We start from the raw sequence: 22,750 nt of genomic DNA, 5'->3' as shown, positions 1-22,750 counted from the left end.
ATCCTAAAGGAAATCAACCCTGAATATTCGTTGGAATGATTGATGCTGAAGCTGAAGCTCCAATACTTTAGCCATCTGATGCGAAGAGCCAACTCATTGAAAAAGACTCTGATGCTGGGAAAGATTGAGGGTGGGAGGAGAAGAGGGTGACAGGGGATGAGATGGTTGGTTGGCATCTCCAACTCAATGGACATGAATTTGAGCAAACTCCAGGAGAGAATGAAGGACAGGGAAGCCTGGAGTGCCGTAGTCCATGGGATCGCAAAGAGTCAGAGATGATTTAGTAACTGAACCACATGGTAGTTCTATATTTAGTTTTCTGAGGAAACTCCATACTGTTTTCCCTAGTGCCTACACTAATTCACATTCCCACAACGATCTACAAGGGTTCCATTTTCTCCACATACTCACCAACACTTGTTATTTGTGGTCTTTTTGATGATAGCCATTCTGATGGGTGTGAGGTGATATCTCATTGTGGTTTTGATTTGCGTTTCTCTATTAATTAAAATGCTGAGCATCTTTTAATGTGTCTGCTGGCTATCTGTACATCTTTCTTAGATAAATGACTATTTGAGTCCTCTACCTATTTTTTTAATCAGGTTGTTTATTTTATGATATCGAGTTGTGTGAGCTTTTATATAGTGTGGACATTAACCAGTCATTTCATTTGCAAATATTTTCCCATTCATTAGGTTGTCTTTACACTGTTTTGTCAATGGTTTCCTTTGCTGTGAAAAAGCCTTATGTTTTATTAGGTCACATTTGTTTAATATTGCTTTTGTTCCCTTTGCCTTAGAAGACAGATCCAAAAAATATTACTACAATTTATGTGTTCTGCCTAAGTTTTCTTCTAGGAATTTTGTAGTTTCCAGTCTTACATTTAACTCTTTAATCCATTTTGAGTTTATTTTTGGATGTGGTGTGAGAAAACATTTTAATTTCATTATTTTACATGTAGCTCTCCAGTTTTCTGTGTGTGCATGCTGCATACATGCTCAGTCGCTTCAGTTGTGTCTGACTCTTTGCAATACTATTGACTGTGACCTGCCAGTCTTTTCTGTCCATGGGATTCTCCAGGCAAGAATGCTCGAGTGGGTTGCTGTGCCTCCTCCAGGGGATCTTCCTGCCTGGGATCAAACCTGCATCTCCTGCATTGCAGGCAGATTCTTTACCCACTGAGCTATCTGGGAAGCTGTTTTCCCAGCGACACTTATTAATGAGACTGTCTTTTCCCTATTGTTTATTCTTGCCTCCTTTATCATAGGATAGATTAATTGACAGTATGTGCATCAGTTTATTTCTGTTTTTTTAAAATTCTGTTTTATTGATCTATGTGCCGGTTTTTGTGTCAGTAACATACAATTTTGATGACTGTAGCCTTTTAGGATAGCCTGAAGTGAAAGACTATGATATCGCAAACTCTGTTCTTCTTTCTCTAGATTGCTTTGGCTATTCAGGGTCTTTTGCCATTCCATATAAATTTTAGGGTTATTTCTTCTGATTCTGTGAAAAATGTCATGGGTATTTTGATAGGAATTACATAAAATTTGTGGATTCCTTTGAGTAGTATGCACATTTTAAAAATATTAGTTCTTCCAGTTCCATGAACATGAACTATTTTTCCATTTATTTATATTATATTCAGTTCCCTTCATGAATGCATTACAGTTTTCAGAGTAAAAGTTTTTCCCCACTTGGTTAAATTTATCCCTAGGTATTTTATTCTATTTGATACAATTGTAAATGGGATTGTTTTCTTTAATTCTCTTTTTGAGAGTTCACTATTAATATATAGAAAAGAAACAGATTTCTGTATGTTATATTCTGCAACTTTACTGAATTATTTGCTAGTTCTAATCACTTTTGGTGGAGACTTTAGGGTTTTTTTATATTTAGTATCATGTCATCTGCAAATAGTGACAGGTTTACTACTTCCCTTCCAATTTGGATGTCCTTTATTTTCCTTGTCTGATTACTGTGGCTAGGACTTCTGGTACTATGTTAAGCAGAAAAGAACATTCTTGTTTGATCCTGATTTTAGAGGAAAGCTCTCAGCTTTCACCATTGAGTATGATGTTAACTACAGGTTTGCCATAAATGGCCATTATTATTTTAAGATATGTTCCCTGTATACCCAGCTTGATGAGAGTTTTTCTCATAAATGGATGTTGAATTTTGTCAAAAGCTTCTCTGCATCTATTGAAATGATCTTGTGATTTTTCTCCTTACTTTCTTTAATGTGGTACATCACATTGATTTGTGGATATTGAAACATTCTTGCATTAATGGAAAAATTCCATCTTGGTCATACAATACACCATGGTGTATTCTTTTTTTTTTTAATATAAATTTATTTATTTTAATTGGAGGTTAATTACTTTACTTCTTTTTAATGTATTGTTGGATTCAGTTTGCTAATACTTTGCTTTGGATTTTTGCAACTATTTTCATCAGAGATAGTGGCTTATAATTTTCTTTTTTGATGAAATCTTTGCCTGGTATGGGAATCAGGGTCATTGTAGCCTCATAGAATGAATTTGATAGTGTTCCCTTCTCTTCAATTTTTGGGGATAGTTTGAGAAGGATAGTTATTCACTCTTCTTTATATGTTTGGTAGAATTCTGTTAAGCCATCTGGTTGTAGACTTTGCTGGAAGTTGGTCTTCTGTTTGTTTTTACAAATTCAATTTCATTACTAGTAATCAGTCTGTTCAGATTTTCTCGTTCTTCCTGGTTAAGTCTTAGAAGATTGTATTGTTCTAGAAATTTATCCATTTATTTTGGGTTGTCCAATTTGTTGGCATAAAACTGTAATACTCTCTTATGATTTTTTAATCTTTCTGATATTGATTGTTAAGTCTCCTCTTTCATTTCTTACTTTGTTCATTGGGTCCTCTCTTTTTTCCTTACTATTGCTACTGCTCAGCTTCTTGTCATTTCCATTTACATGCAATATCTTTTTCCATCTCCTTACTTTCAGTCTGTGTATGTCTTTAGACCTGAGGTTTGTGTCTTATAAATACCATATAGCTAGGTTTGGTTTTTTAATCCAATCAGCTACCCTATGTCTTTTGACTGGAGCATTCCATCCATTGAATGTTTAAAGTGCTTATTGATACCTATGTACTTATTGCCATTTTGTTACTTGTTTTCTAGTTGTTTTTGAAGTGTTTTTCTTTAGTGACATGCTTGTGTTCTTTTTTCTCAGATTTTGTAGGTCTATTGTGAGTTTTTGATTTGTGGTTACCATAGGGTTCATACATGTTGACCTATAACTATATATTCTTATTTTGAACAAGTAGTCATTTAAGTTCAAACACATTCTAAAAGATCTACATTTGTTTTATTTGCCTACCCCATCTTTTGTGTTTTGATGTTACATTTCACACTTCCATGTCTATCGCTTCACTATTTTGAGTTATGGTTTATTTTATAATTTTTTTCATTTTTAATCTTTGTACTAGTGAGAGAGTCAGTTCCTAGGCAGGTTGATAGGGAGTCTAGGGGTCCCCAAGGAGAGAGGGGTCTGGAATTCTCAAGGAGGAAGAAAGGACAAGCTTTTTTTCTTTCTCCACATTCCTTAGGATTATATAACAATAATGTATCCTGCCTAAGGACAGTCTTTGGATTCAACCTTCTGTTATCTTAAAATGTTAATTATGGGAGTAGACCTGGTCTTTACAAGGATGTATCTTGCCTGAGGACAGTGTTATCTTAAAATGTAAATTATGGGAGTAGGTCTGATGTGGTCTTTACAACCTCCAGACATTCTTTGGAATATATAACCTCATTGTTAACACTAGCAAGCGGGTACTCTTTCTGCCCCCCTTCTGATGCCTATGTCAGAAGCTTTCTCTATCTCCTTTATACTTTAATAAAACTTTATTACACAAAAGCTCTGGGCAATCAAGCCTCGTCTCTGGCCCTGGACTGAATTCTTCTCCTCCGGGGGCCAAGAATCCCGGTGTCTTCGCGTGATTCAACAACAAGCTTTCATCTTGGGGGCTCATCCGGGATCCTTCAGGACAAGGTAAGGATGCTTGGAGCTTTAGTTCTTTGTTCTCTTAGCGAACACGTTTTCTGCTGTGCTTTACTAACTCTACCGTGTGCTTGTGTGAATGAATGGCAGGCCCTGCGTGAAGCAAGTAAGGGGCCCTGCTCTGCGGTTCCACGGTGATCTCATACGGCTTATGGCAGAAACCTGTCAGGGCGTTATACCGACCTGCCAATGCCAAGAGGCACCCAATGTCTCCTTTGGGAACTGACCAGAAATGGGCAAAGCATGTGGACCGAACTCTTCTTTCTCTATCAAACTTTTCAGTCTCTTTGACCATTTCATAACTCCTTGGAAATTAGAAGTACTAACCTAATCTATCAGATCATAGACTTTCAAGGGACTTGTGATCTATACTGTTATTGTGTACTGTGGCTTAGGTCCCAAACTTGGATTGGTAGCCAATAAAGTGCCTAGCCTCGCTAGGAATCGAAAGTTCGGAAACTAGATGGAGCTCTAGCTCCCAGAACATCTCTGAGGTTAAAGGTTACTCAGATTGGGACTGCAATGGGTTTTTTTCTTTGATAACGCCGGCTCTTAGTGGATCAGAGGAGGCTATTATACTGGTGTGGTGATGCTTGGAAAGAACATCTCAGTTTTATGTTCTTGTCGGTCTTATTGTAGTCAGGAAATACTCAGGGTCGTGCACAGGCACTCAGGTGATGAATGTTTCCCACAGCGGTCTTAGCTTGGGAGGCATTCCAGAAGGTTACTCTGATTCACCCCGGGTGACATCAGAGGCAAGCAAGGTTAAGGGTGAAGAGCTGGACGTCAAGCAGGGATGCTATCAAGTCTACCCCTGGTACATCCCCACCCCATCTCGGTGGTAGAACCGGGAGTGACGAGTACAGCGCCTGCGTTGGTAAGGGACAGACTAAGTCCGACCAGGAAGGAAAAGCTTTTGGTGTAACGTCTGTCTACACCCCCATCTAGAGCAGGGAGGGACGCCTCCAGTAGAAAAATGGCCTTGGTCGCTTTTTTTCTTTCTTATAGATGGGAGCTAACAATTCCAGCCTCACTCCTTTGAACTGTATCCTGAAAAACTAGGATAGATTTGATCCCCAGGGCTTAAAGAAGACACACTTGGTCTTCCTATGTGATACTGCATGGCCACGGTATCCACTGGAGGACGGCAAATGGTGGCCAGTTGGAGGGTCTCTTAAGTATAATACTGTTCTACAATTAGACCGGTTCTGTAAGGAACAAGGGAAATGGGTAGAAGTAGCATATGTGTTGCCCTTTTTCTCTCTGCGAAATACGCCAGACTTATGTCCTAAGGCTACAGATTTGGGCGTGAAACCTTCAGCTCCCTCCTGTCCTCTTACTTTGCCCCCATACCGGGGACTCCAAACTGGGATTCAAACTGCCCACATGGAGGTCCAAACAACTCCTGTCTCAGTACAACTTCAGACTACTCTGGTTTCAGTAGAAACTCAGACCATCGAAGTAAGAGATGAGATGGAGGACAGGAGACAAAGAGAAGAGGAAAAACAGGTTTCTCCAATCTATCCCTGGGATCATATGTGCAGAGCAGTCAGAGAGACGGAGGAACAGCCACACAAGCTGTTGCCTCTTTATGAAATACCCACTGGGAGAAATAATCAGTCTGTGAGAGTTAATAAGCCTTTCTCTTATCAAGAAATACAAAGAATCAAGGAGGATCTGGGAGACTATTTAGAGGATACAGAAAAATATATTAGAGCTTTTAAAGGTGTTACTCTGCTTTATGACCTCACTTGGAAGGATGTGATGTATATCTTGGGACAAACGCTGACTCCCGAGTCAAAGACTCGAGTTTGGGGGAAAGCAGTTGCTTATAGAGATGAATGGCTTGGTAATGAATCAGTAGGGAAGAGGGAGAACGAGATAGCGGCCCTCCCCACTGGGAATCAGGTGGTCCCAACTATAGGACCAGACTGGGACTACAACACAGCTAAAGGAAGATGGTATCAGAGTCATTTTGTTAGATGTATTCTTGAAGGACTTAGGCAGGCACGTTCTAAGCCTTTAAACTATGGCAAGTTGGCAGACATAGAACAGGAGGAGAAGGAAGCTCCTGGTAAATTCCTAGATAGACTGAGAGAAGGCCTTCGCAGATTCACTGAGATTGATCCTGAAAGTGAAGAGGGAAAAGTGATCTTAAAGGATAGATTTCTCGCTCAGTTGGCTCCAGATATCCGCCATAAGCTATTAAAACAGACGTATGGACAAAATCAGTCTTTAGATACTCTGTTACAACTGGCTCAGACAGTCTATTATGGTAGGGAATATGAGGAAAAGAAAGAAAGGCAAAAAAAGACAAAGGAAAAGGCTGAAGCCTTCACCATGGCTATGAAAAACGTTCTTAAACAGCCTGAGAAAAGTGCCCAGAGGGGCCCAGGTGAAAAGGGATGGGCTTGCTATTACTGTGGAAAGGAAGGGCATCTCAAGCGGGATTGCCCTCAGGCATCTAAGCTGCCCCCAGCTCCATGTCCGGTCTGCAAAGGACCACACTGGAAGAGAGACTGCCCCCAGAGGCGTAGGTCTCCAGGGTCAGACTCTCAAGGCAATCAGGACTGAAGGTGCCCGGGGGTCCCCACACAAGCTCCCGTCCTAATTACACCTGAGGAACCCCGGGTATTAATAATTGTGGGGGGCCAATCTGTCCATTTCCTTTTAGATACTGGGGCAAATTATTCTGTGCTTACTGAAGCCCCTGGCCCACTTTCTTCCCGATCCACTTCCGTAATGGGACTGTCTGGACGAGCCAAAAGGTATTATTTCAGTTATTCTTTATCTTGCAACTGGGATTCTGTGCTGTTTTCACACGAGTTTCTGATCGTGCCAGAATCTCTCTCACCCCTTTTGGGAAGGGATATACTGAGCAAGGTCTATGCCTCTGTTTTCATGAATATGGAGCCCTTCCTTTCTCTCCCTTTAGTTGAACAAAATGTAAATCCTAGAGTATGGGCTGATGGAAAATCTGTGGGTCGAGCACAAAATGCTATTCCTGTAGTTGTTAAGCTCAAAGACCCACACGTATTTCCACATAAGAAGCAGTATCCACTGAAACGTAGTTAAGGAAGGGTTAAAACCCATCATCGAAAATTTAAAGGAGCAGGGACTATTAATTCCCTGTAACAGTCCTTGCAACACTCCTATTTTGGGTATAAAGAAATCGAATGGTAAATGGAGACTAGTTCAACATTTACGAATAATAAATGAGGCTGTAGTTCCTTTACACCCCGTGGTGCCTAATCCTTATACTCTATTGTCTGAAATTCCTGAACGGGCCAAATATTTCTCAGTAATTGATTTAAAGGATGCCTTCTATTCAGTGCCTTTGGAGGAAGAAAGTCAATTTCTATTTGCCTTTGAAGACCCTACGCAGCCAACTTCTCAGTTAACCTGGACAGTTTTGCCCCAGGGATTCTGTGACAGTCCTCACTTATTCGGACAAAGTTTGTCACGGGATCTACAAAACTTTAATGGCTCTGAAGCAGTGGTGTTACAATATGTAGATGATATTTTGCTCTGTGCTGAGACAGAGGAAGCTTGTTTGCGAGCCTCAGAAGATTTCTTAAACTTTCTGGCAGACTGTGGTTACAAGGCATCAAGAGAAAAGGCTCAACTTTGTCAACAATCGTTAGATATCTGGGCCTAATCATATCAGAAGGGACTAGGGCTGTAGGCCCTGAGAGAATTAAACCTATACTAAATCACCCCCTACCTATGACTTTAAGACAATTGAGAGGATTTTGGGGAATCACAGGTTACTGTTGCATTTGGATTCCGGGTTACGGGGAACTTGCCCAGCCTTTATATAAACTTATAGCTGAAACTCAGCAGGCCCAAACCGACAAACTGGTTTGGTCTCCAGAAACTCAAAAGGCTTTAAAGGTTCTTCAGACTGCTCTCCTGCAAGCTCCAGCTCTGAGCTTGCCCACAGGGTCAGAATTTAATTTGCTAGTCACTGAAAGAAAAGGTGTGGCATTGGGAGTTTTGACACAATCCCGAGGGCTTCACCAGCAACCTATTGCTTATCTAAGCAGAGAATTAGATGTAGTTTCACGTGGGTGGCCCCACTGCCTAAGAGTAATTGGGGCAGCGGCTTTATTAGCACCTGAAGCTTTAAAAATAATTAATGGACGAAACCTTACTGTACTGACTTCTCATGATGTGAGTGGAATCTTAAATTCTAAGGTTAATATTTGGATGACAGACAGTAGGCTTCTTAAGTATCAGTCATTGTTGTTAGAAGGACCAGTAACTAAGCTTAAAGTTTGTAGAAATTTAAATCCTGCCACTATCCTTCCTGAGAAGGAAAATGAAACACCTGATCACGATTGTTCCCAATTCCTAACTTTAAACTATGCAGCTTGGGAGGATCTAAAGGATACCCCATTAGACAATCTTGACATGGAAATATTTACAGATGGCAGTTCTTTTGTTCAAGATGGAAAGCGTAAAGCAGGTTACGCCGTGGTGACTGCTGAACAGGTTTTGGAAGCAAAACCTCTCCCCCAGGAAACCAGTGCTCAGTTAGCGGAGCTTGTGGCCCTGACCCGAGCTCTAGAGTTAAGTAAAGGGCAGCGGGTAAATATCTACACAGATTCTAAGTATGCTTATTTGACTTTACATGCTCATGCTGCAATATGGAAAGAGAGACACTTTAAAACAGCAACAGGAGAACCTATTAAGCATTTCAGAGAGATCGAGAGACTTTTAACTGCTATATATTGTCCTAAAGAAGTAGCTGTTATGCACTGCAAACGGCACAGCAGGGATGGGAGTAAAATAGCCGAAGGTAATCATCTGGCTGACTGTCAAGCCAGAAAAGTGGCACTTTACGAAACCCCTTCACTACAGACGCCTTTGATCTGGACAGGTCCTGTGGAACAGGAAAGACCACAATATACTGAGGAAGAATTAGAAAGATATGAGAAACGAGGAGCAAAGATTACTGATAAAGGATGGTTACAGTCTGAGGATGGACGATTAATAATTCCTGAAAATGCTCAGTGGAAAATTCTTGAGGGTTTACATCAGAGTTTTCATTTGGGTGCCGAGAATACTTACCAAATGGTTTCTCGTTTGTTTGAAGGTAAAAATGTAATGAAAACTTTAAAGAATATTATCAAAAGGTGTGAGATTTGTCAAAAAAAAAAAACCCCAAAGACTGAAAAGCTAGCAAAATCTGGATTACAATGAAGTGGAAAGTATCCTGGAGAGGATTGGGAAATTGATTTTACTCATATGCCAAAAGCTAATGGATATTCTTGCTTACAAGTTTGGGTAGATACCTTTACTGGATGGATTGAGGCTTTTCCCTGTCATAGTGAACAGGCTAAGGAGGTTATAAAGATTTTAATCCATGAAATTATGCCCAGGTTTGGGCTGCCACGGAGCCTTCAGAGTGACAATGGCTCCGCCTTTAAAGCCGCTGTAACTCAGGGGGTGTCTAAAGCTCTAGGAATAGAATATCACTTACACTGTTCCTGGAGACCCCAATCCTCCAGAAAAGTTGAAAAAGCTAATGACATTATCAAAAGACATCTGTGCAAATTAACTCAAGAGACACAGGACAAATGGATAAAGTCCTACCCATAGCTTTAATGAAGGCTCAAACTGCCCTCCAAAAAGGAGGGACTGTCCCCCTTTGAATGTATTTATGGAAGGCCTTTCTTACGCACAGACATTATTATAGACCCTGAAGCCTTGGAATTAACTAATTATGTAACTCAGCTCTCAGCTTTTCAACAGGCATTAACAGAACTCTGGGAGACGACTCCTGACCCAGCCTCCAAGACAAGCAAGCCTCTATTTGAGCCAGGAACCGAGGTTCTCATAAAAACATTGGGATCTGGGGGCCCATCCCTCGAGCCTCTCTGGGAAGGTCCTTACCAGGTTATTCTTTCTTCTCCCACAGCTGTCAAAGTGCCAGGAATTGATTCGTGGGTACATCATACTCAAGTTAAGAGGCGGCACCCTGACCAAAATTAAGGGACTTCATTTTATGTCTTTACTTTCTATGCTCTGACTTTGTACCTTTTCGATGGACCTGATAACCTATGTGAGCTTACTTCTGCTGACTCCAAATATCCTGAGTCTGCCGTTGGATCCTCAAGACAATGTCTTCCTGTCCTGGACTCACTCCTATGCTGCATTCCACAATCGGTCTAACTGCTGGGTCTGCAGAGCGCTCCCCTCTTCGTCAGTGGAAGGCTTCCCGTGGTGGACATCCCCACATCAAGGAAAAGACTTTCTCCAAGTCTGTGAATACCTTCGACAACAATCACATGCGATGCCTCTTCTTCATGATGACATCTACCCACCCTAAAATGGACTGGTGCAACACTTTGTACTCTAACTATGGACATAATGTGACTTTTAATTTTGGTTATACATTGTCTCGGTTCAATGACTATTTTGCTACATATAAGGTAAATAGGCCTAGATCTAATGGTTTTTTACCTGACGTTTATCAAATATGGAATGAGGTTATATGGCTAACTCCTGAAAAAGGACGTTTAATATCTACTGCCTCTCTATGCTGGGAACAAACAGAGCCGTCCCCAAAAGTTAGCCAACAATTACAATGATTGGAAACAATTGGGATTTTTGTCTCAGGAAACATGCAATGTAATCATTCCCGTGTTTTCCAATCCCAGTTCAGGTTCTCCCTTTGTCTCGCCAGGCACGAATTGGGACTGGATATCCCAGTCGCGCTGGCTTCCTCTAAACGGGACTTATTGGATATGTGGCTCTTACCTATGGGCATGGCTTCCCCCTGGTTGGATAGGGAGATGCACCCTGGGTCTAGCCTTTACTCACGGCTTTATATTTTCAGAGCTTCCAGAAAAGCCTGCTAATTTACCCCACCTTAAAACTCGGTGGGAAAGGTCTATATTTCATTGGTATGATTATTTGGCTGCAGCATTTGTTCCCTCTTTGGGAACTACAGATGTTATGTTACGAGTGGATGCTTTGACTAATTTTACTCAACAGGCATTACAAGATTCTCAAAAGGCTATTTCAGCTCTTAATGCTGAACAAGCACAAATTAGAAAGGTGGTTTTACAAAACAGATTGGCTCTAGATATTCTGACAGCTGCACAAGGAAGAACTTGTGCCATTGTTCATACCCAATGCTGTACATATATACCTGATATGAGCATGAATGTTACTCATTTTACTAACCACATGAACGAGATGATTAGGGCCATGGATACTCCTGAAGCCTCAATTGCCTCACTTTGGGAGACGTTAACTAGTTCCTCATGGTGGACAACTATCTTAATTACAATAATTCTGGTTGTTTTGTTCTTGCTGTTTGCTCCCTGCATCTGTAATTGTATAACTGGATTTGTTTCTAGCCTCATGAAAGCTTTTAAGTTACAAATGGTTGCTCAAACTCCTGCTACTTCTGTAGCTTCCTCCAACTACTATTTGGGGCCCCTGGATCAGATATCCTCAATATGAGGATTAAGAGAATATGTTGCCTCACCAATTTAGGGACAATGCCCCTTGTCAGCTCGGAAGCAGTTATGGAATGAGAACGACGCCCCCTTTTCCCTAGGCAACATAATTCTCCTAAAAGAAAAAGGGGGAATGAGAGAGTCAGTTCCTAGGCAGGTTGATAGGGAGTCTAGGGGTCCCCAAGGAGAGAGGGGTCTGGAATTCTCAAGGAGGAAGAAAGGACAAACTTTTTTTTCTTTCTTCACATTCCTTAGGATTATATAACAATAATGTATCCTGCCTAAGGACAGTCTTTGGATTCAACCTTCTGTTATCTTAAAATGTTAATTATGGGAGTAGACCTGGTCTTTACAGGGATGTATCTTGCCTGAGGACAGTGTTATCTTAAAATGTAAATTATGGGAGTAGGTCTGATGAGGTCTTTACAACCTCCAGACATTCTTTGGATTATATAACCTCATTGTTAACACTAGCAAGCAGGTACTCTTTCTGCCCCCCTTCTGATGCCTATGTCAGAAGCTTTCTCTATCTCCTTTATACTTTAATAAAACTTTATTACACAAAAGCTCTGGGCAATCAAGCCTCGTCTCTGGCCCTGGCCTGAATTCTTCTCCTCCGGGGGCCAAGAATCCCGGTGTCTTCACGTGATTCGACAACAACCTTCCACTAGCTTATTTAAGTGGTTGAGTCACAGTCTTTACTATTATACATATTTGCGTTTACTGGTGGGATTTTTCCTTTCCTATAGATTCTTAGTTCTTACCTTTTCTTTTCCACTTAGAGAAGACCATTTAACATTTATTTAGGGTAGGCTTAGCATTAATAGACTCTTTCGGGTTTTGTTTGTCTAAGAAGTTCTGTATCTTTTCTTCAATTCTAGATGAAGAGCTTGGCCAAGATACCAGAGTAGGAAGACTCTGAGATTATCTCCTCTCAGAGGCACACCAAAACTACCACTATTTGCAGAGCAACTGTTGGTCAGAAAGCATAAAGTCCTTCTACAATGAAAGATATAAAGAAGGAACCACAATGAGACAGATGAGAGGCAGGGTTGTGGTATAGTCAAGACCATACCACATGGTCTTGACTTCTGGTGCATGATCAAGCAACTGCAGAGACTTTCCACAAGTAGCAATGGGTCTGAGCCTCACTCTGGACCCCCTGCCCCAGGGGTCTACACCAGGAAGATTAGCCCAGAACATTTGGCTTTGAAGGCCAGTGAGGCTTACTTTCAGTAGACCCAGAAGGCTGTGGAAAACGGAGATGCCACTCTTAAAAGGCAGTACAGGGCAGAGGCAATAATTTGAAAGGAGCCTGGGTCAAACCTACCTGCTGATCTTGGAGAGTATCCTGGAGATGCAAGAGAAAACTGGAACTCACCCTGGCGGCATAAGACACTGGCTGCAGCCATTTTGGGGAGCTTGTTCAACCACATAAACACTGGTTCTGGTAAGTTCCATATTGGAATCTTCCTTCTAGCCCATTAGCATAGGGTCCTGGTATCAACAACCAGCTTGTCAGCACCAGTACTGGAATGCCAAAGGCCAAGAAACTAGCCATGCAGAGTTGCAGCCTCACTTCCCAGTGGGCAGGGTGCCTTAAGACCTCCTAATCTCACAGCCACCCCAAGACATGGGCCTGTCTACTAGAGAGCCCAAGATCTAGCCTGACAAACCAGTACACAAGCACTAGCCCTAGGATTCCCATAACCCTGCAGCTAGAGACTCCAGTACACAACGCTGCCCACCAGCGAGGCAGGCACCAGCCTCAGAACCCCCTGAGGTCCTGAGGGAGCCCACCACCCAACCCACACACCAATTGTGGAACCCTCAGGTCCCTATAGCCAGAGGCCCTGGGACCTGGCTCTACCTACCAGTGAGCCAGCAGTATTTCCAGGAAAAAGACTATAACAAGAGACAAAGAAGGATATTACATAAGGGATTAATCCAAGAGGAAGATATGCATGGTCAGGGCATGGACTGTGGCAGACCCAGCCCTGGTCAGAGTTCCAGACCACTCCAAAGATACCAGCATGGAAAGCAACTTTTAAAAAATAGCTTTGCATTTTTCAAGCAACAAGAAATACCCCAAAAGCAAAATATTTAAGGCAATAAGTTTTCCTAGTAAATTTTAACTGGAAAGTCAAGGTTTAAAGTCAATACTTAGCCTACAGACTTTCTTTTAAGGATATGTTTTATAGGTGGAGTTGTCTTGAAAAGAACTGGATATTAGAAAAAGGGCTGGAACCATTATGAACTATTGTCATACTATAATTCAGATATAAAATATAAGCTTCTTCACCATGTCTGAGAGCACTTTCCAGTACTGTAATTTTGATTATGGTTGAGGATGCCACCTGAATTCTCCCAAGTAATGTCAAACTCTACATCTAGGACTCACTGAGTTTTTGTTCCAAAGCAATAGGGCACAAGTTTATAAAGCAGTGGGCTGCTGCTGCTGCTAAGTCACTTCAGTCGTGTCCGACTCTGTGACCCCATAGACGGCAGCCCACCAGGTTCCCCCATCCCTGGGATTCTCCAGGCAAGAACACTGGAGTGAGTTGCCATTTCCTTCTCCAATGCATGAAAGTGAAAAGTGACAGTGAAGTCACTCAGTCGCGTCCTGAGTCTTAGTGACCTCATGGACTGCAGCCTACCAGGCTCCTCCGTCCATGGGATTTTCCAGGCAAGAGTACTGGAGTGGGGTGCCATCACCTTGGGCTGCTGCTAAGTCACTTCAGTCATGTCCTACTCTGTGCAGCCCCATAGACAGCAGCCCACCAGGCTCCCCCATCCCTGAGATTCTCCAGGCAAGAACACTGGAGTGGGTTGCCATTTCCTTCTCCAATGCATGAAAGTGAAAGTGAAGTCACTTAGTCGTGTCTGACTCTTCATGACCCCGTGGACTGCAGCCCACCAGGCTCCTCCATCCATGGGATTTTCCAGGCAAGAGTACTGGAGTGGGGTGCCATCACCTTGGGCTAGTAGTATGCAAAGAAATAAAAAACTTTCTTCAGATGAAACCCAACCAATGAAAAGAAATTAATTGTGAAGTATGTACAGAAGTGAGAGTAGCAATCACTTTAGCCATCTGTCTGAAATACACTCACACCCGTAAAGCAAACTCAAAGAAGGAAAAACAACAATACTAAATTTTGGACCCATGCCCAGGGCCTTTTTCAACTAAATATGGAAATAGATATTTAAGTCCCTGGTGCATTTTGTATCCATTGTCCAGGTGGTTTCTGTGATTCTGCCTCCCATAACATGACTGCTGCTTCTCCTCAGGCAAAAAGCTCTCTCCATCTATGCTCACTGCATCAGTTGAATTCCATTCAATTATGCAGGGATCCAGGAAAGCGGACATAATTCAAACCAGAGACAGTGAACTACTTAGTATTTTAGATTTGTCCCAGTTTCTAATGGCCTATCAACTATGGCAGAGTGAAGAGTTTTTAGAGTTGGTTTATTTTGAAAGCTAAATAAAAACAACAGTTGCTCATTTATTTAGATCTCCTGATTATTTAATATCAACAGTATATGTTTCCTTGGAGAGTCTGACATGAGAAGGAGTTTAACCTACATGTGTTTTTTAAAAAATAGGGCAATCAAGATAAGGAGACATTTCCTTACTCACAGCAACCACATGTAATAAGGCTTCATTAGCCCTGGCTGATATTGGTCTCCATGGTGACACCACAAGATTGACACTTGAATTACTGCCACCTTTGATGGCAAGATGAGCTGATCTAAAGGGTCCCCCTTTCTAGTGTTGGGCTGAAGCTGACCAGAGAAAATGGCTCTGGAACACCTTGGAAAAGAAGAAAGTTTCCAGAAGAAAGACTGGACTTCCTGACAATGAGGTCAAGTGAGGATGAAGTTGTTTTAATTTGATAATTAAAAAATGGTGACCTAGTTTGTATCACAAATTGATTTTAAAAAAGAGAATATGAGACATACCAAAGAAACTTTTGTTTTTGACATCTCATAAACTACATAAATACTGTGACTGTAATCAAAGTGTTGCCATATTCTGCTTGTATGTATGAACCAATAGTTTATTTAATATATTCTCTTTTAATTAGAGAGGAGTAATGATAATTCAACATAACTTGTATTTATACAGTACCATTTACAAACATTTCTAATTGTAAAATTCATGGGGCAACAGTAAAAATGCCTTCCAGGGAAGTGAATGTTTGGGATTGGCCCTCACACTGTGAAAGATATTTAATTCTGCAGACTCATATCAAATGATTTTAAGAAAACTGCCACAGTATGAAGGAATGATTATGATTATTTAACCAGGACTTTATAAAGATAGGTCCTGGTAGAACTTGCCATGACCATTAATTTCAGCGATAGCAATCAAGTCACAACTAGAGGGCCTGGGTCAGGGCTGGGGTGGACGGAGGTGGGAAAGTAATGTCGGGGGAATGGAAAACAAGGGGAAAAGATCATCAAATCCTTTTTTTGTGCTGGGTCTTTGTTTTGAGGTTAAACTTTTGCTGTATATGCTACCATCAACTCAACAATGCTATAATATTTATGCTTCTCAATGTGGCTTATCCAAGCTGTTTCTGTGGTTCTGCCTCCCACAATATGACTGCTTCTTATCCCCAGGCAGTCATCTGGAGATGCTCTCTCCATCTACGCTGACTACATCAATTGAATTGCATTCAATTATGCAGGGATCCAGGAAAGTGGATTCTCATGTAGATTCCAGGCTTCCTAAAAGAAGTACCCTAGAGTATTCACACTTCTTTTACTTTTTAATAATAATACATTTTTAAAAGCCCATCCTTCTGCGACTTGTGATTTCTCAGTGTGTGTATGTGTGTGTTCCTTAAATCTTAAATTAGGAAAGAAAATTATAACAACCTGCTTTTGGACTCAAAATAGAGCACAAATGGAAAAAATAAGAATCACTTAGACAAGATTTATTACCATAAAATACACCACTCATTGGTTCCTTATAGATTTGTTAGGCAAAAGGGCAGGTGATTCACACCAGGAAGATACATTAATAGATTGCTTCTCTTTCTAGTAGGAAATGGTGTTTATTATCAATTTTGCAAGCCAGGCACTGTCCAAGGCACTTACATAACATATAAGGATTTTTTTTTCACTTCCAGAAACGAATTGGCTCTTTATGTCACCCTCTTAGATGTGTTCATCCATATGTGTTCAAGTTTCCATTAACACATACATGAAAGTCTCTGTAATTTATACAGGTTAGTTGTTCCTAGATTGCTCAAGTAACTAAAATTAATCAAGCCTTTGTCTTGCTGGATGCACACAGAAAAATGTTTTTGTTGTTCACTCAGTCATGTCTGACTCTTTGCGACCCCATGGACTGCAGCACACCAGGCTTCCCTGTCCTTCACTATTTCCTGAAGTTTGCTTAGACTCATGTCCATTGAGTCCATGATGCCAATGTTGGTTATTTGGAAATAGCTTATACTTGGGCACTGATTTCCCACATAAGTCAATGGATTATAGGGGACATTATAATAACTGGCTGGCAAAACTGATAACAAACACCATTTCCTACTGGAAAGAGAAGCAATCTATTAATGTATCTTCCTGGTGTGAACCACCTGCCCTTTTGCCTAACAAATCTATAACAAGTCTATAAGGAACCAATGAGTAGGTACATCTGCTGTTCTATGGGTAGAAAAATTATCTTTGACTCTGAGACTTATGATCTCATACTTGAATAAGACCTAAATTGAGTGAGTTCTGTCATGTGTTCTCATGACTCACGCTATCTAAAAAACATTTCAGGGTCAATTCTGGTGAAAAAATTCACTAAGAGACTGGAAACGTCTTCTGAATATTTAGGCAAATTTTGCAATGAAAATAAACTGTTCAAAGAAATATAGCTATATGCATTTAAAATGAGACCTCTGGAATTGAGAGACATAAGGCAAATGCCATAGTTTAAGACCCTCCCTCCCCTACTTAATAAAAGCACCTATATTTCACCAGAAATAAAATTTTATTAGTAACATGTCAAATATGCCTAAAAATACAGTGACCTTTCTTCTTCTTCTAAGTTTAAAAAACAATCCAATAAAAACTAAATCATGACCCAAATATTTTAAATGTGAAAAAGACATATTTTAGATTATGTAACAGATACACATTTTCCCACATAAATGTTGTAGAACACCATCTGTTTGGTTTTTTAGTGCATTCCACAGAACTAAATTTCTGCTTTTATCCTTTCATTTTGTGACAAACTTATGGCACTATATTTCACAATAGCTATACCAAATTTAAGACCAAAAGAGAGCCTGACAAAAATCACTTGGCATGCTCAAATCAGACAATTCAGGTGACTCCCTCATTCACACCAATCCTCCACCCCTCACTCAGACACCAACAGCTTAAGAGAAACAGAATGTCTGTACCAAAGGGAGGACTTTTCATGGCATAAAACTCAAGAAAGAGTTCAAGACAAGAAGATGAATTTCCAGGTACCATTTTCAGGTCAGGTTTACCAAATTCTTCAACCCATGTGGATCCTCAAGAATGGTACATGACTACCTCCATATCCCCTTTCTGCACTTGATGTAGATAAAATTTATAAATCATTTTCTAGGGATTTTACTGTATAGAATATTGTCATATTTGTAGCCAATTTGAAAAATTAGCTTATGATACTTCTTGCCTTTCATTTCTTTGAAGAAAAAATTTCTATGGAAAAGCAGACATGAATGCATGTGCTTTGAAAGTAGTAAGACTGTAGACTTGAGTGTATATTTTCATTCTCGAAGCCGTGTAGAGCATTGCTACTCAAAGTGTACTCCGTGAGCCAGCAGCACCCATATCCTCTAGGAAACTTGAGAAATGCAGACTCTCAGACTCCACACCAGGCCTACTAAAAAGAGTTTGTATTCTAACTTGATGTCTCATGACTTGTATGCACAAGATTTGAAAAGTGTTAATGTACAGGAATGTTCTTTATCCACTCAACTGTAGAATAATCTTTATGGAAAGACAGAAACTTTAATGGAGAAATACAATCCAAAGGGTTCAACCATGAAGGTACGAACTTTTAGACATGGCCCACTTAATAAGGAAATAATAATCATGAGACATGTCACATTGCTGATTTACAGTAATGATGTTTGATGGGAAAAAAGAACATAAATTTAAATTTCAAATATTACATAAATACTCATGAACCAACTGCTTGAATTAATTACACATGATCTTCCATTGTTTCCAACCTAAGGTATTTAGCAAAACATGTAGAAATTATAACTGTTACATTGAACTCCAGAAACATAAAGATTACCTTAGTAGATAGTTATTTAATGACTACGTCGAATAGTATTTAAAATAATTCTATCAAGAAACTATGATGGATTCTAGTTTGATACACTCTGGAAAACTTTCTCAAGGGGGTTCAACCAGTACTGCCAATTGTTGGATTCTTCCAAATAGTTTTGAACAAATCAGTATCAAGAGTATAAAGTAGGTAACTAATAACCTGCTATATACCACAGGGAACTTTACTCAACTTTACTTCATTCTTTATGGGAAAACAATCTTTAAAAACAAAGAGTGGATATATGTATATATATAACTGATTCACTTTGCTGTACACCTGAAACTAACACAGCATTGTAAATCAACTATACACCAATCAAAATTTTAAAAAAAGAGAGGAGAGAGAGTATTAGAACCATAAGCTCCTCTTCCAACAGACTGAAAAGACAGAGGTTGGCTGAGCTGTGATTCAGAAAGGAAGCAACTGGGAGAGGAGCATGCCTCTAGCAGCTGATGTTAAGAAATCCCGAGGCTCATTTTAGCAATTTACCAATACAAGGCAAATTAAAGAAAACTGCCCTTTAATTTGAATACATTATATACAACCCTCAGACTGTGATTTCCTGATTCTGCTATCCCTTCAGGGATATCATTGACAATATTAACCTGATATAAGCCATGTAAAGTACATCAAAGCTAGAGAGGTCAGGGAGGAGGAATTGTTCTGCACTTTCACTGGTCTCCCTTCCTCACCTACAACCTCTTGTGCCCCAGGGATGAGCGACACCTCCCTTCCGCAGCACTGGTTTTCTCTCATTCTTCCAAGTATAAAATACACTGCAAAGCAGAATGTACTCTCCTTCCACTCTAAAATCTAGCTCAGTATACCTTCTCTTCTCCCTGTGCATCTTCTTGGCTACAAACACCTTTGGAGATACATGTTTGATAACCATCCCATAGTTCAGAAAAGAGAAATGCAAGTGCTACTCCCAGTAAAGAATTCTTACATTTTAAAATGAAACCAAATATCTCTGAGTTCCTTTCTCATCAATTAACAGCTTGGACAAAAGAATTGTGCATCATTCACCTATGTATCCTCAACCCTGGCACCATGCCCGACTCGTAACTGTTGATCAATAAATGGTGGGAAATTGGACTTATTTCCAAGTCCTCTAGCACTGACTTTATTACATCTTGGGATGCACAATGAAATCTGTTCATGTGTTTGAAATTAACCACATGTACACCGACTCACTCACCATTTAGTCTTTCTTCCAACTTAATTTCTAATTTTCCTTTTCTCATCCACCCAATGAGTTCCATTTTAGGGATATTTCGTAGTGGTACCACATTTCAAATAATCTATATACTGAATAGAATCTAGTCTTATGCATCATTGGTGAATAAAAGAAAAGATCAATACACTGTGGGTATTCAGATTTGGGGAGTACAGCAGACATAGGAAAGAACAATTGAGTATAGCAAGCAAGCAACAACCCTCACATGAAACAAGTTTCGCTTTCACTTACTAATTCTATTCCTCATATCTCTGCACCTCCCCCTCCTTTTTTCTTCCTCTTTTTTCCTCTCTGTTTCTTTTTCTTCTTCTTTATGAGAACTTAAGGCTGTTTGGGCACCCACAAAATTAGTCTACATTACCAAAGGCATTCATACATTTCCCATCCTATCTTACCTTAAGCATGACTCTTGTCACCAAAGAAAGGGTGTCCAGGTTCAGAAAAGTTGTCACTGTTTTCAAAACTTGCCATTGTTTTCCTACCTTTGCATCTCCCATAACAGATCGTGCAGGATGGAGACAGTAGAGCAGGCCCCTATGTAACAGGTTGCCATGGTAAAATCACAGCAATCTTATTGGTTAACTCAGACAAGTTTAAATAGTTTAAATACAAATTATAATTTTTCAATGAGTCAAGATAACATTAGTCAGCTCCTTATCTACGAATTGTTTATTGGAAAAGAAATTAAATGCTCTAAAAGATAGTTTTTAAATAACCTGGTTTGAAATCAACACATATTTCTTAAAAAAGAGAAGCATATTCACAAATACCAATGAATTCTAAGACAGTTCCTTCTCTGTATATGAATGTAAAATTCAGAGAGCTCAGTTAATGATGTCATCAAATAAAACAGATTTTATGTCTGTTACAGGTTCATTGCCCAAGAGTTCTTGCTTTAAGATTTCGGACAAACAGTAAATTTTACAATATTACACTTTCTTGGTAATTTTTTCTCCCCCTCTCTTTTCAATCCCCAAGTATACACATTTATATCCTCAAACAATTTCAATATGTTGCATTTTTGTAAGTCATATCTATTAGCACTGGTGTGTTTTTTTCTTATAGATACTGTTCTAAACCAAGCCAAATGTCCCTATTGATAAGAAGTTTTAAACTATTAGAGAACTAATTCTATTTTTCAAAGTACATAATTATCCTATCAAATTTAGAGTCTTCAATTAATATTTCCATTATTTAAGAAAACTACATTTTAATAAACACATTCTGGGAAGTAAGGTATGGTATAAGTAGTGAAATAAATTTTTTGAAATCTGGTAACAAATTTTGCCCTTAAACTAATTTTTAAATATATTTGTATGTCAAAGGTATCTCACCATTCATACTAAATTGCTTTAAAAATTAGCCCCAACTATAATATTTTAATTTGTTCCAAATCATTTTTCTCTAATTCTGACTAAGCAATTAAATAGAAACCTGATAATTTTATCAGTTATACATCTATGTGGTCTTTAACAATGCATGCTAATTAGGGAACTCATATTCTTTATACCAAAAGCATCCATGTTAATCACCCTGGTAATTCATTAGAGGGAGCAAGTAGTGAATCAAAACTAAAAACAAAATTCTCTTGAAGAGATAAAGACCTTCTTGATTACAAGATGGCATTCACCAAGGGAAGATACAATGTTGAAAAGTCACAATGTTTAGAAAAGTCACATATGTTTGTGAAAACATATGACCACTGAAGGCCCAAGCAGTACCCTTGACTATTACTATCATGTATGCAGAAAGTGCTCTGAAAGCACATTAGTAAGCAAATCATTCCAAATCCCTTTAATAATGTTCTTCCATGTCCTGTATAATCCTTACTTTAGGTTCTTATCTTCATTATCATAGTCTATCTAACACTCATCTTTGGGTCTTTGGTATTTTCTTAAATGTACCTTTGGCACCTAGTTTTCCAATCTGTTTTATCAGTTAATGACAATTCTTTAAATGATGTGCGCCATGGAGCATAAGTCCAGACATTGAAATCAGACATTTCACTCAAACCTCAAAGAACATCATGAACCATTTCAAACAGTTTCAGGAATCTATGTAGCTTGTTAACTAATTATCTTTCAAATTGCAAAATATAGGAACTTATCTCAACTTCACCACTAAAGGCATTCTGAAACGTTTTGTCAAATAGTGAACGGTCGACTATTATACAAAAATCAGTGCAAAGGTTCATCTAGACAGCCTTAAACGAACTCTCAGATGAAGAAATAACATCATGTAGGATTTCTTGTTCTCACCATTTTTTTGCAGATAATATTCTTTAAAGTTATCTGCCTATTAAAATCAAAGATGACCTGCCTACCCATTTCCTGAGCTTCATGGCCTGTAAATGTGACATCATAAATAAATTTAAATGCAACTAAAGGCCAACCACAAATTTTAATTGACCCCTAGAACTTAGAGATAAGCCTATCTGCAAGGCGATTTTATAAATTCCACTTCTAAAGAGAAAATTCTATGAAGCAAAAAAAAAAGAGAAAGAAATGTAAAATGGATCAGTGTGGAGTGTTCTGGTTGTTAACATTCAGCAGTTAAATTGTAGAAGGTTGGTCACATCTTGAATTGCCACTAATGGTAAAAGGAGAATGGTGTCAATTATTTGGCACAATGCTTGACAAACCAAAGCATTTCAGAAAG

General features: G+C 39.5%; 1 protein-coding gene across 1 annotated transcript; it reads left to right on the top strand.

The window, feature by feature from the left end:
* The first annotated feature begins 8,032 nt into the window (after window positions 1–8,032).
* Window positions 8,033–10,328, top strand: LOC129621638 (uncharacterized). The gene is made up of 2 exons (XM_055538276.1): window positions 8,033–9,876; window positions 9,965–10,328. The coding sequence occupies exon 1, from the start codon at window positions 8,251–8,253 to the stop codon at window positions 9,244–9,246; it is 996 nt and encodes a 331-aa protein (XP_055394251.1). The 5' UTR covers window positions 8,033–8,250; the 3' UTR covers window positions 9,247–9,876; window positions 9,965–10,328.
* The last annotated feature ends 12,422 nt before the right edge of the window (window positions 10,329–22,750 follow it).

Source organism: Bubalus kerabau, chromosome 10 (genome assembly GCF_029407905.1).
Source record: "Bubalus kerabau isolate K-KA32 ecotype Philippines breed swamp buffalo chromosome 10, PCC_UOA_SB_1v2, whole genome shotgun sequence".
Taxonomy (NCBI): domain Eukaryota; kingdom Metazoa; phylum Chordata; class Mammalia; order Artiodactyla; family Bovidae; genus Bubalus; species Bubalus kerabau.
This window is presented reverse-complemented; position numbering and strand designations above follow the sequence as displayed.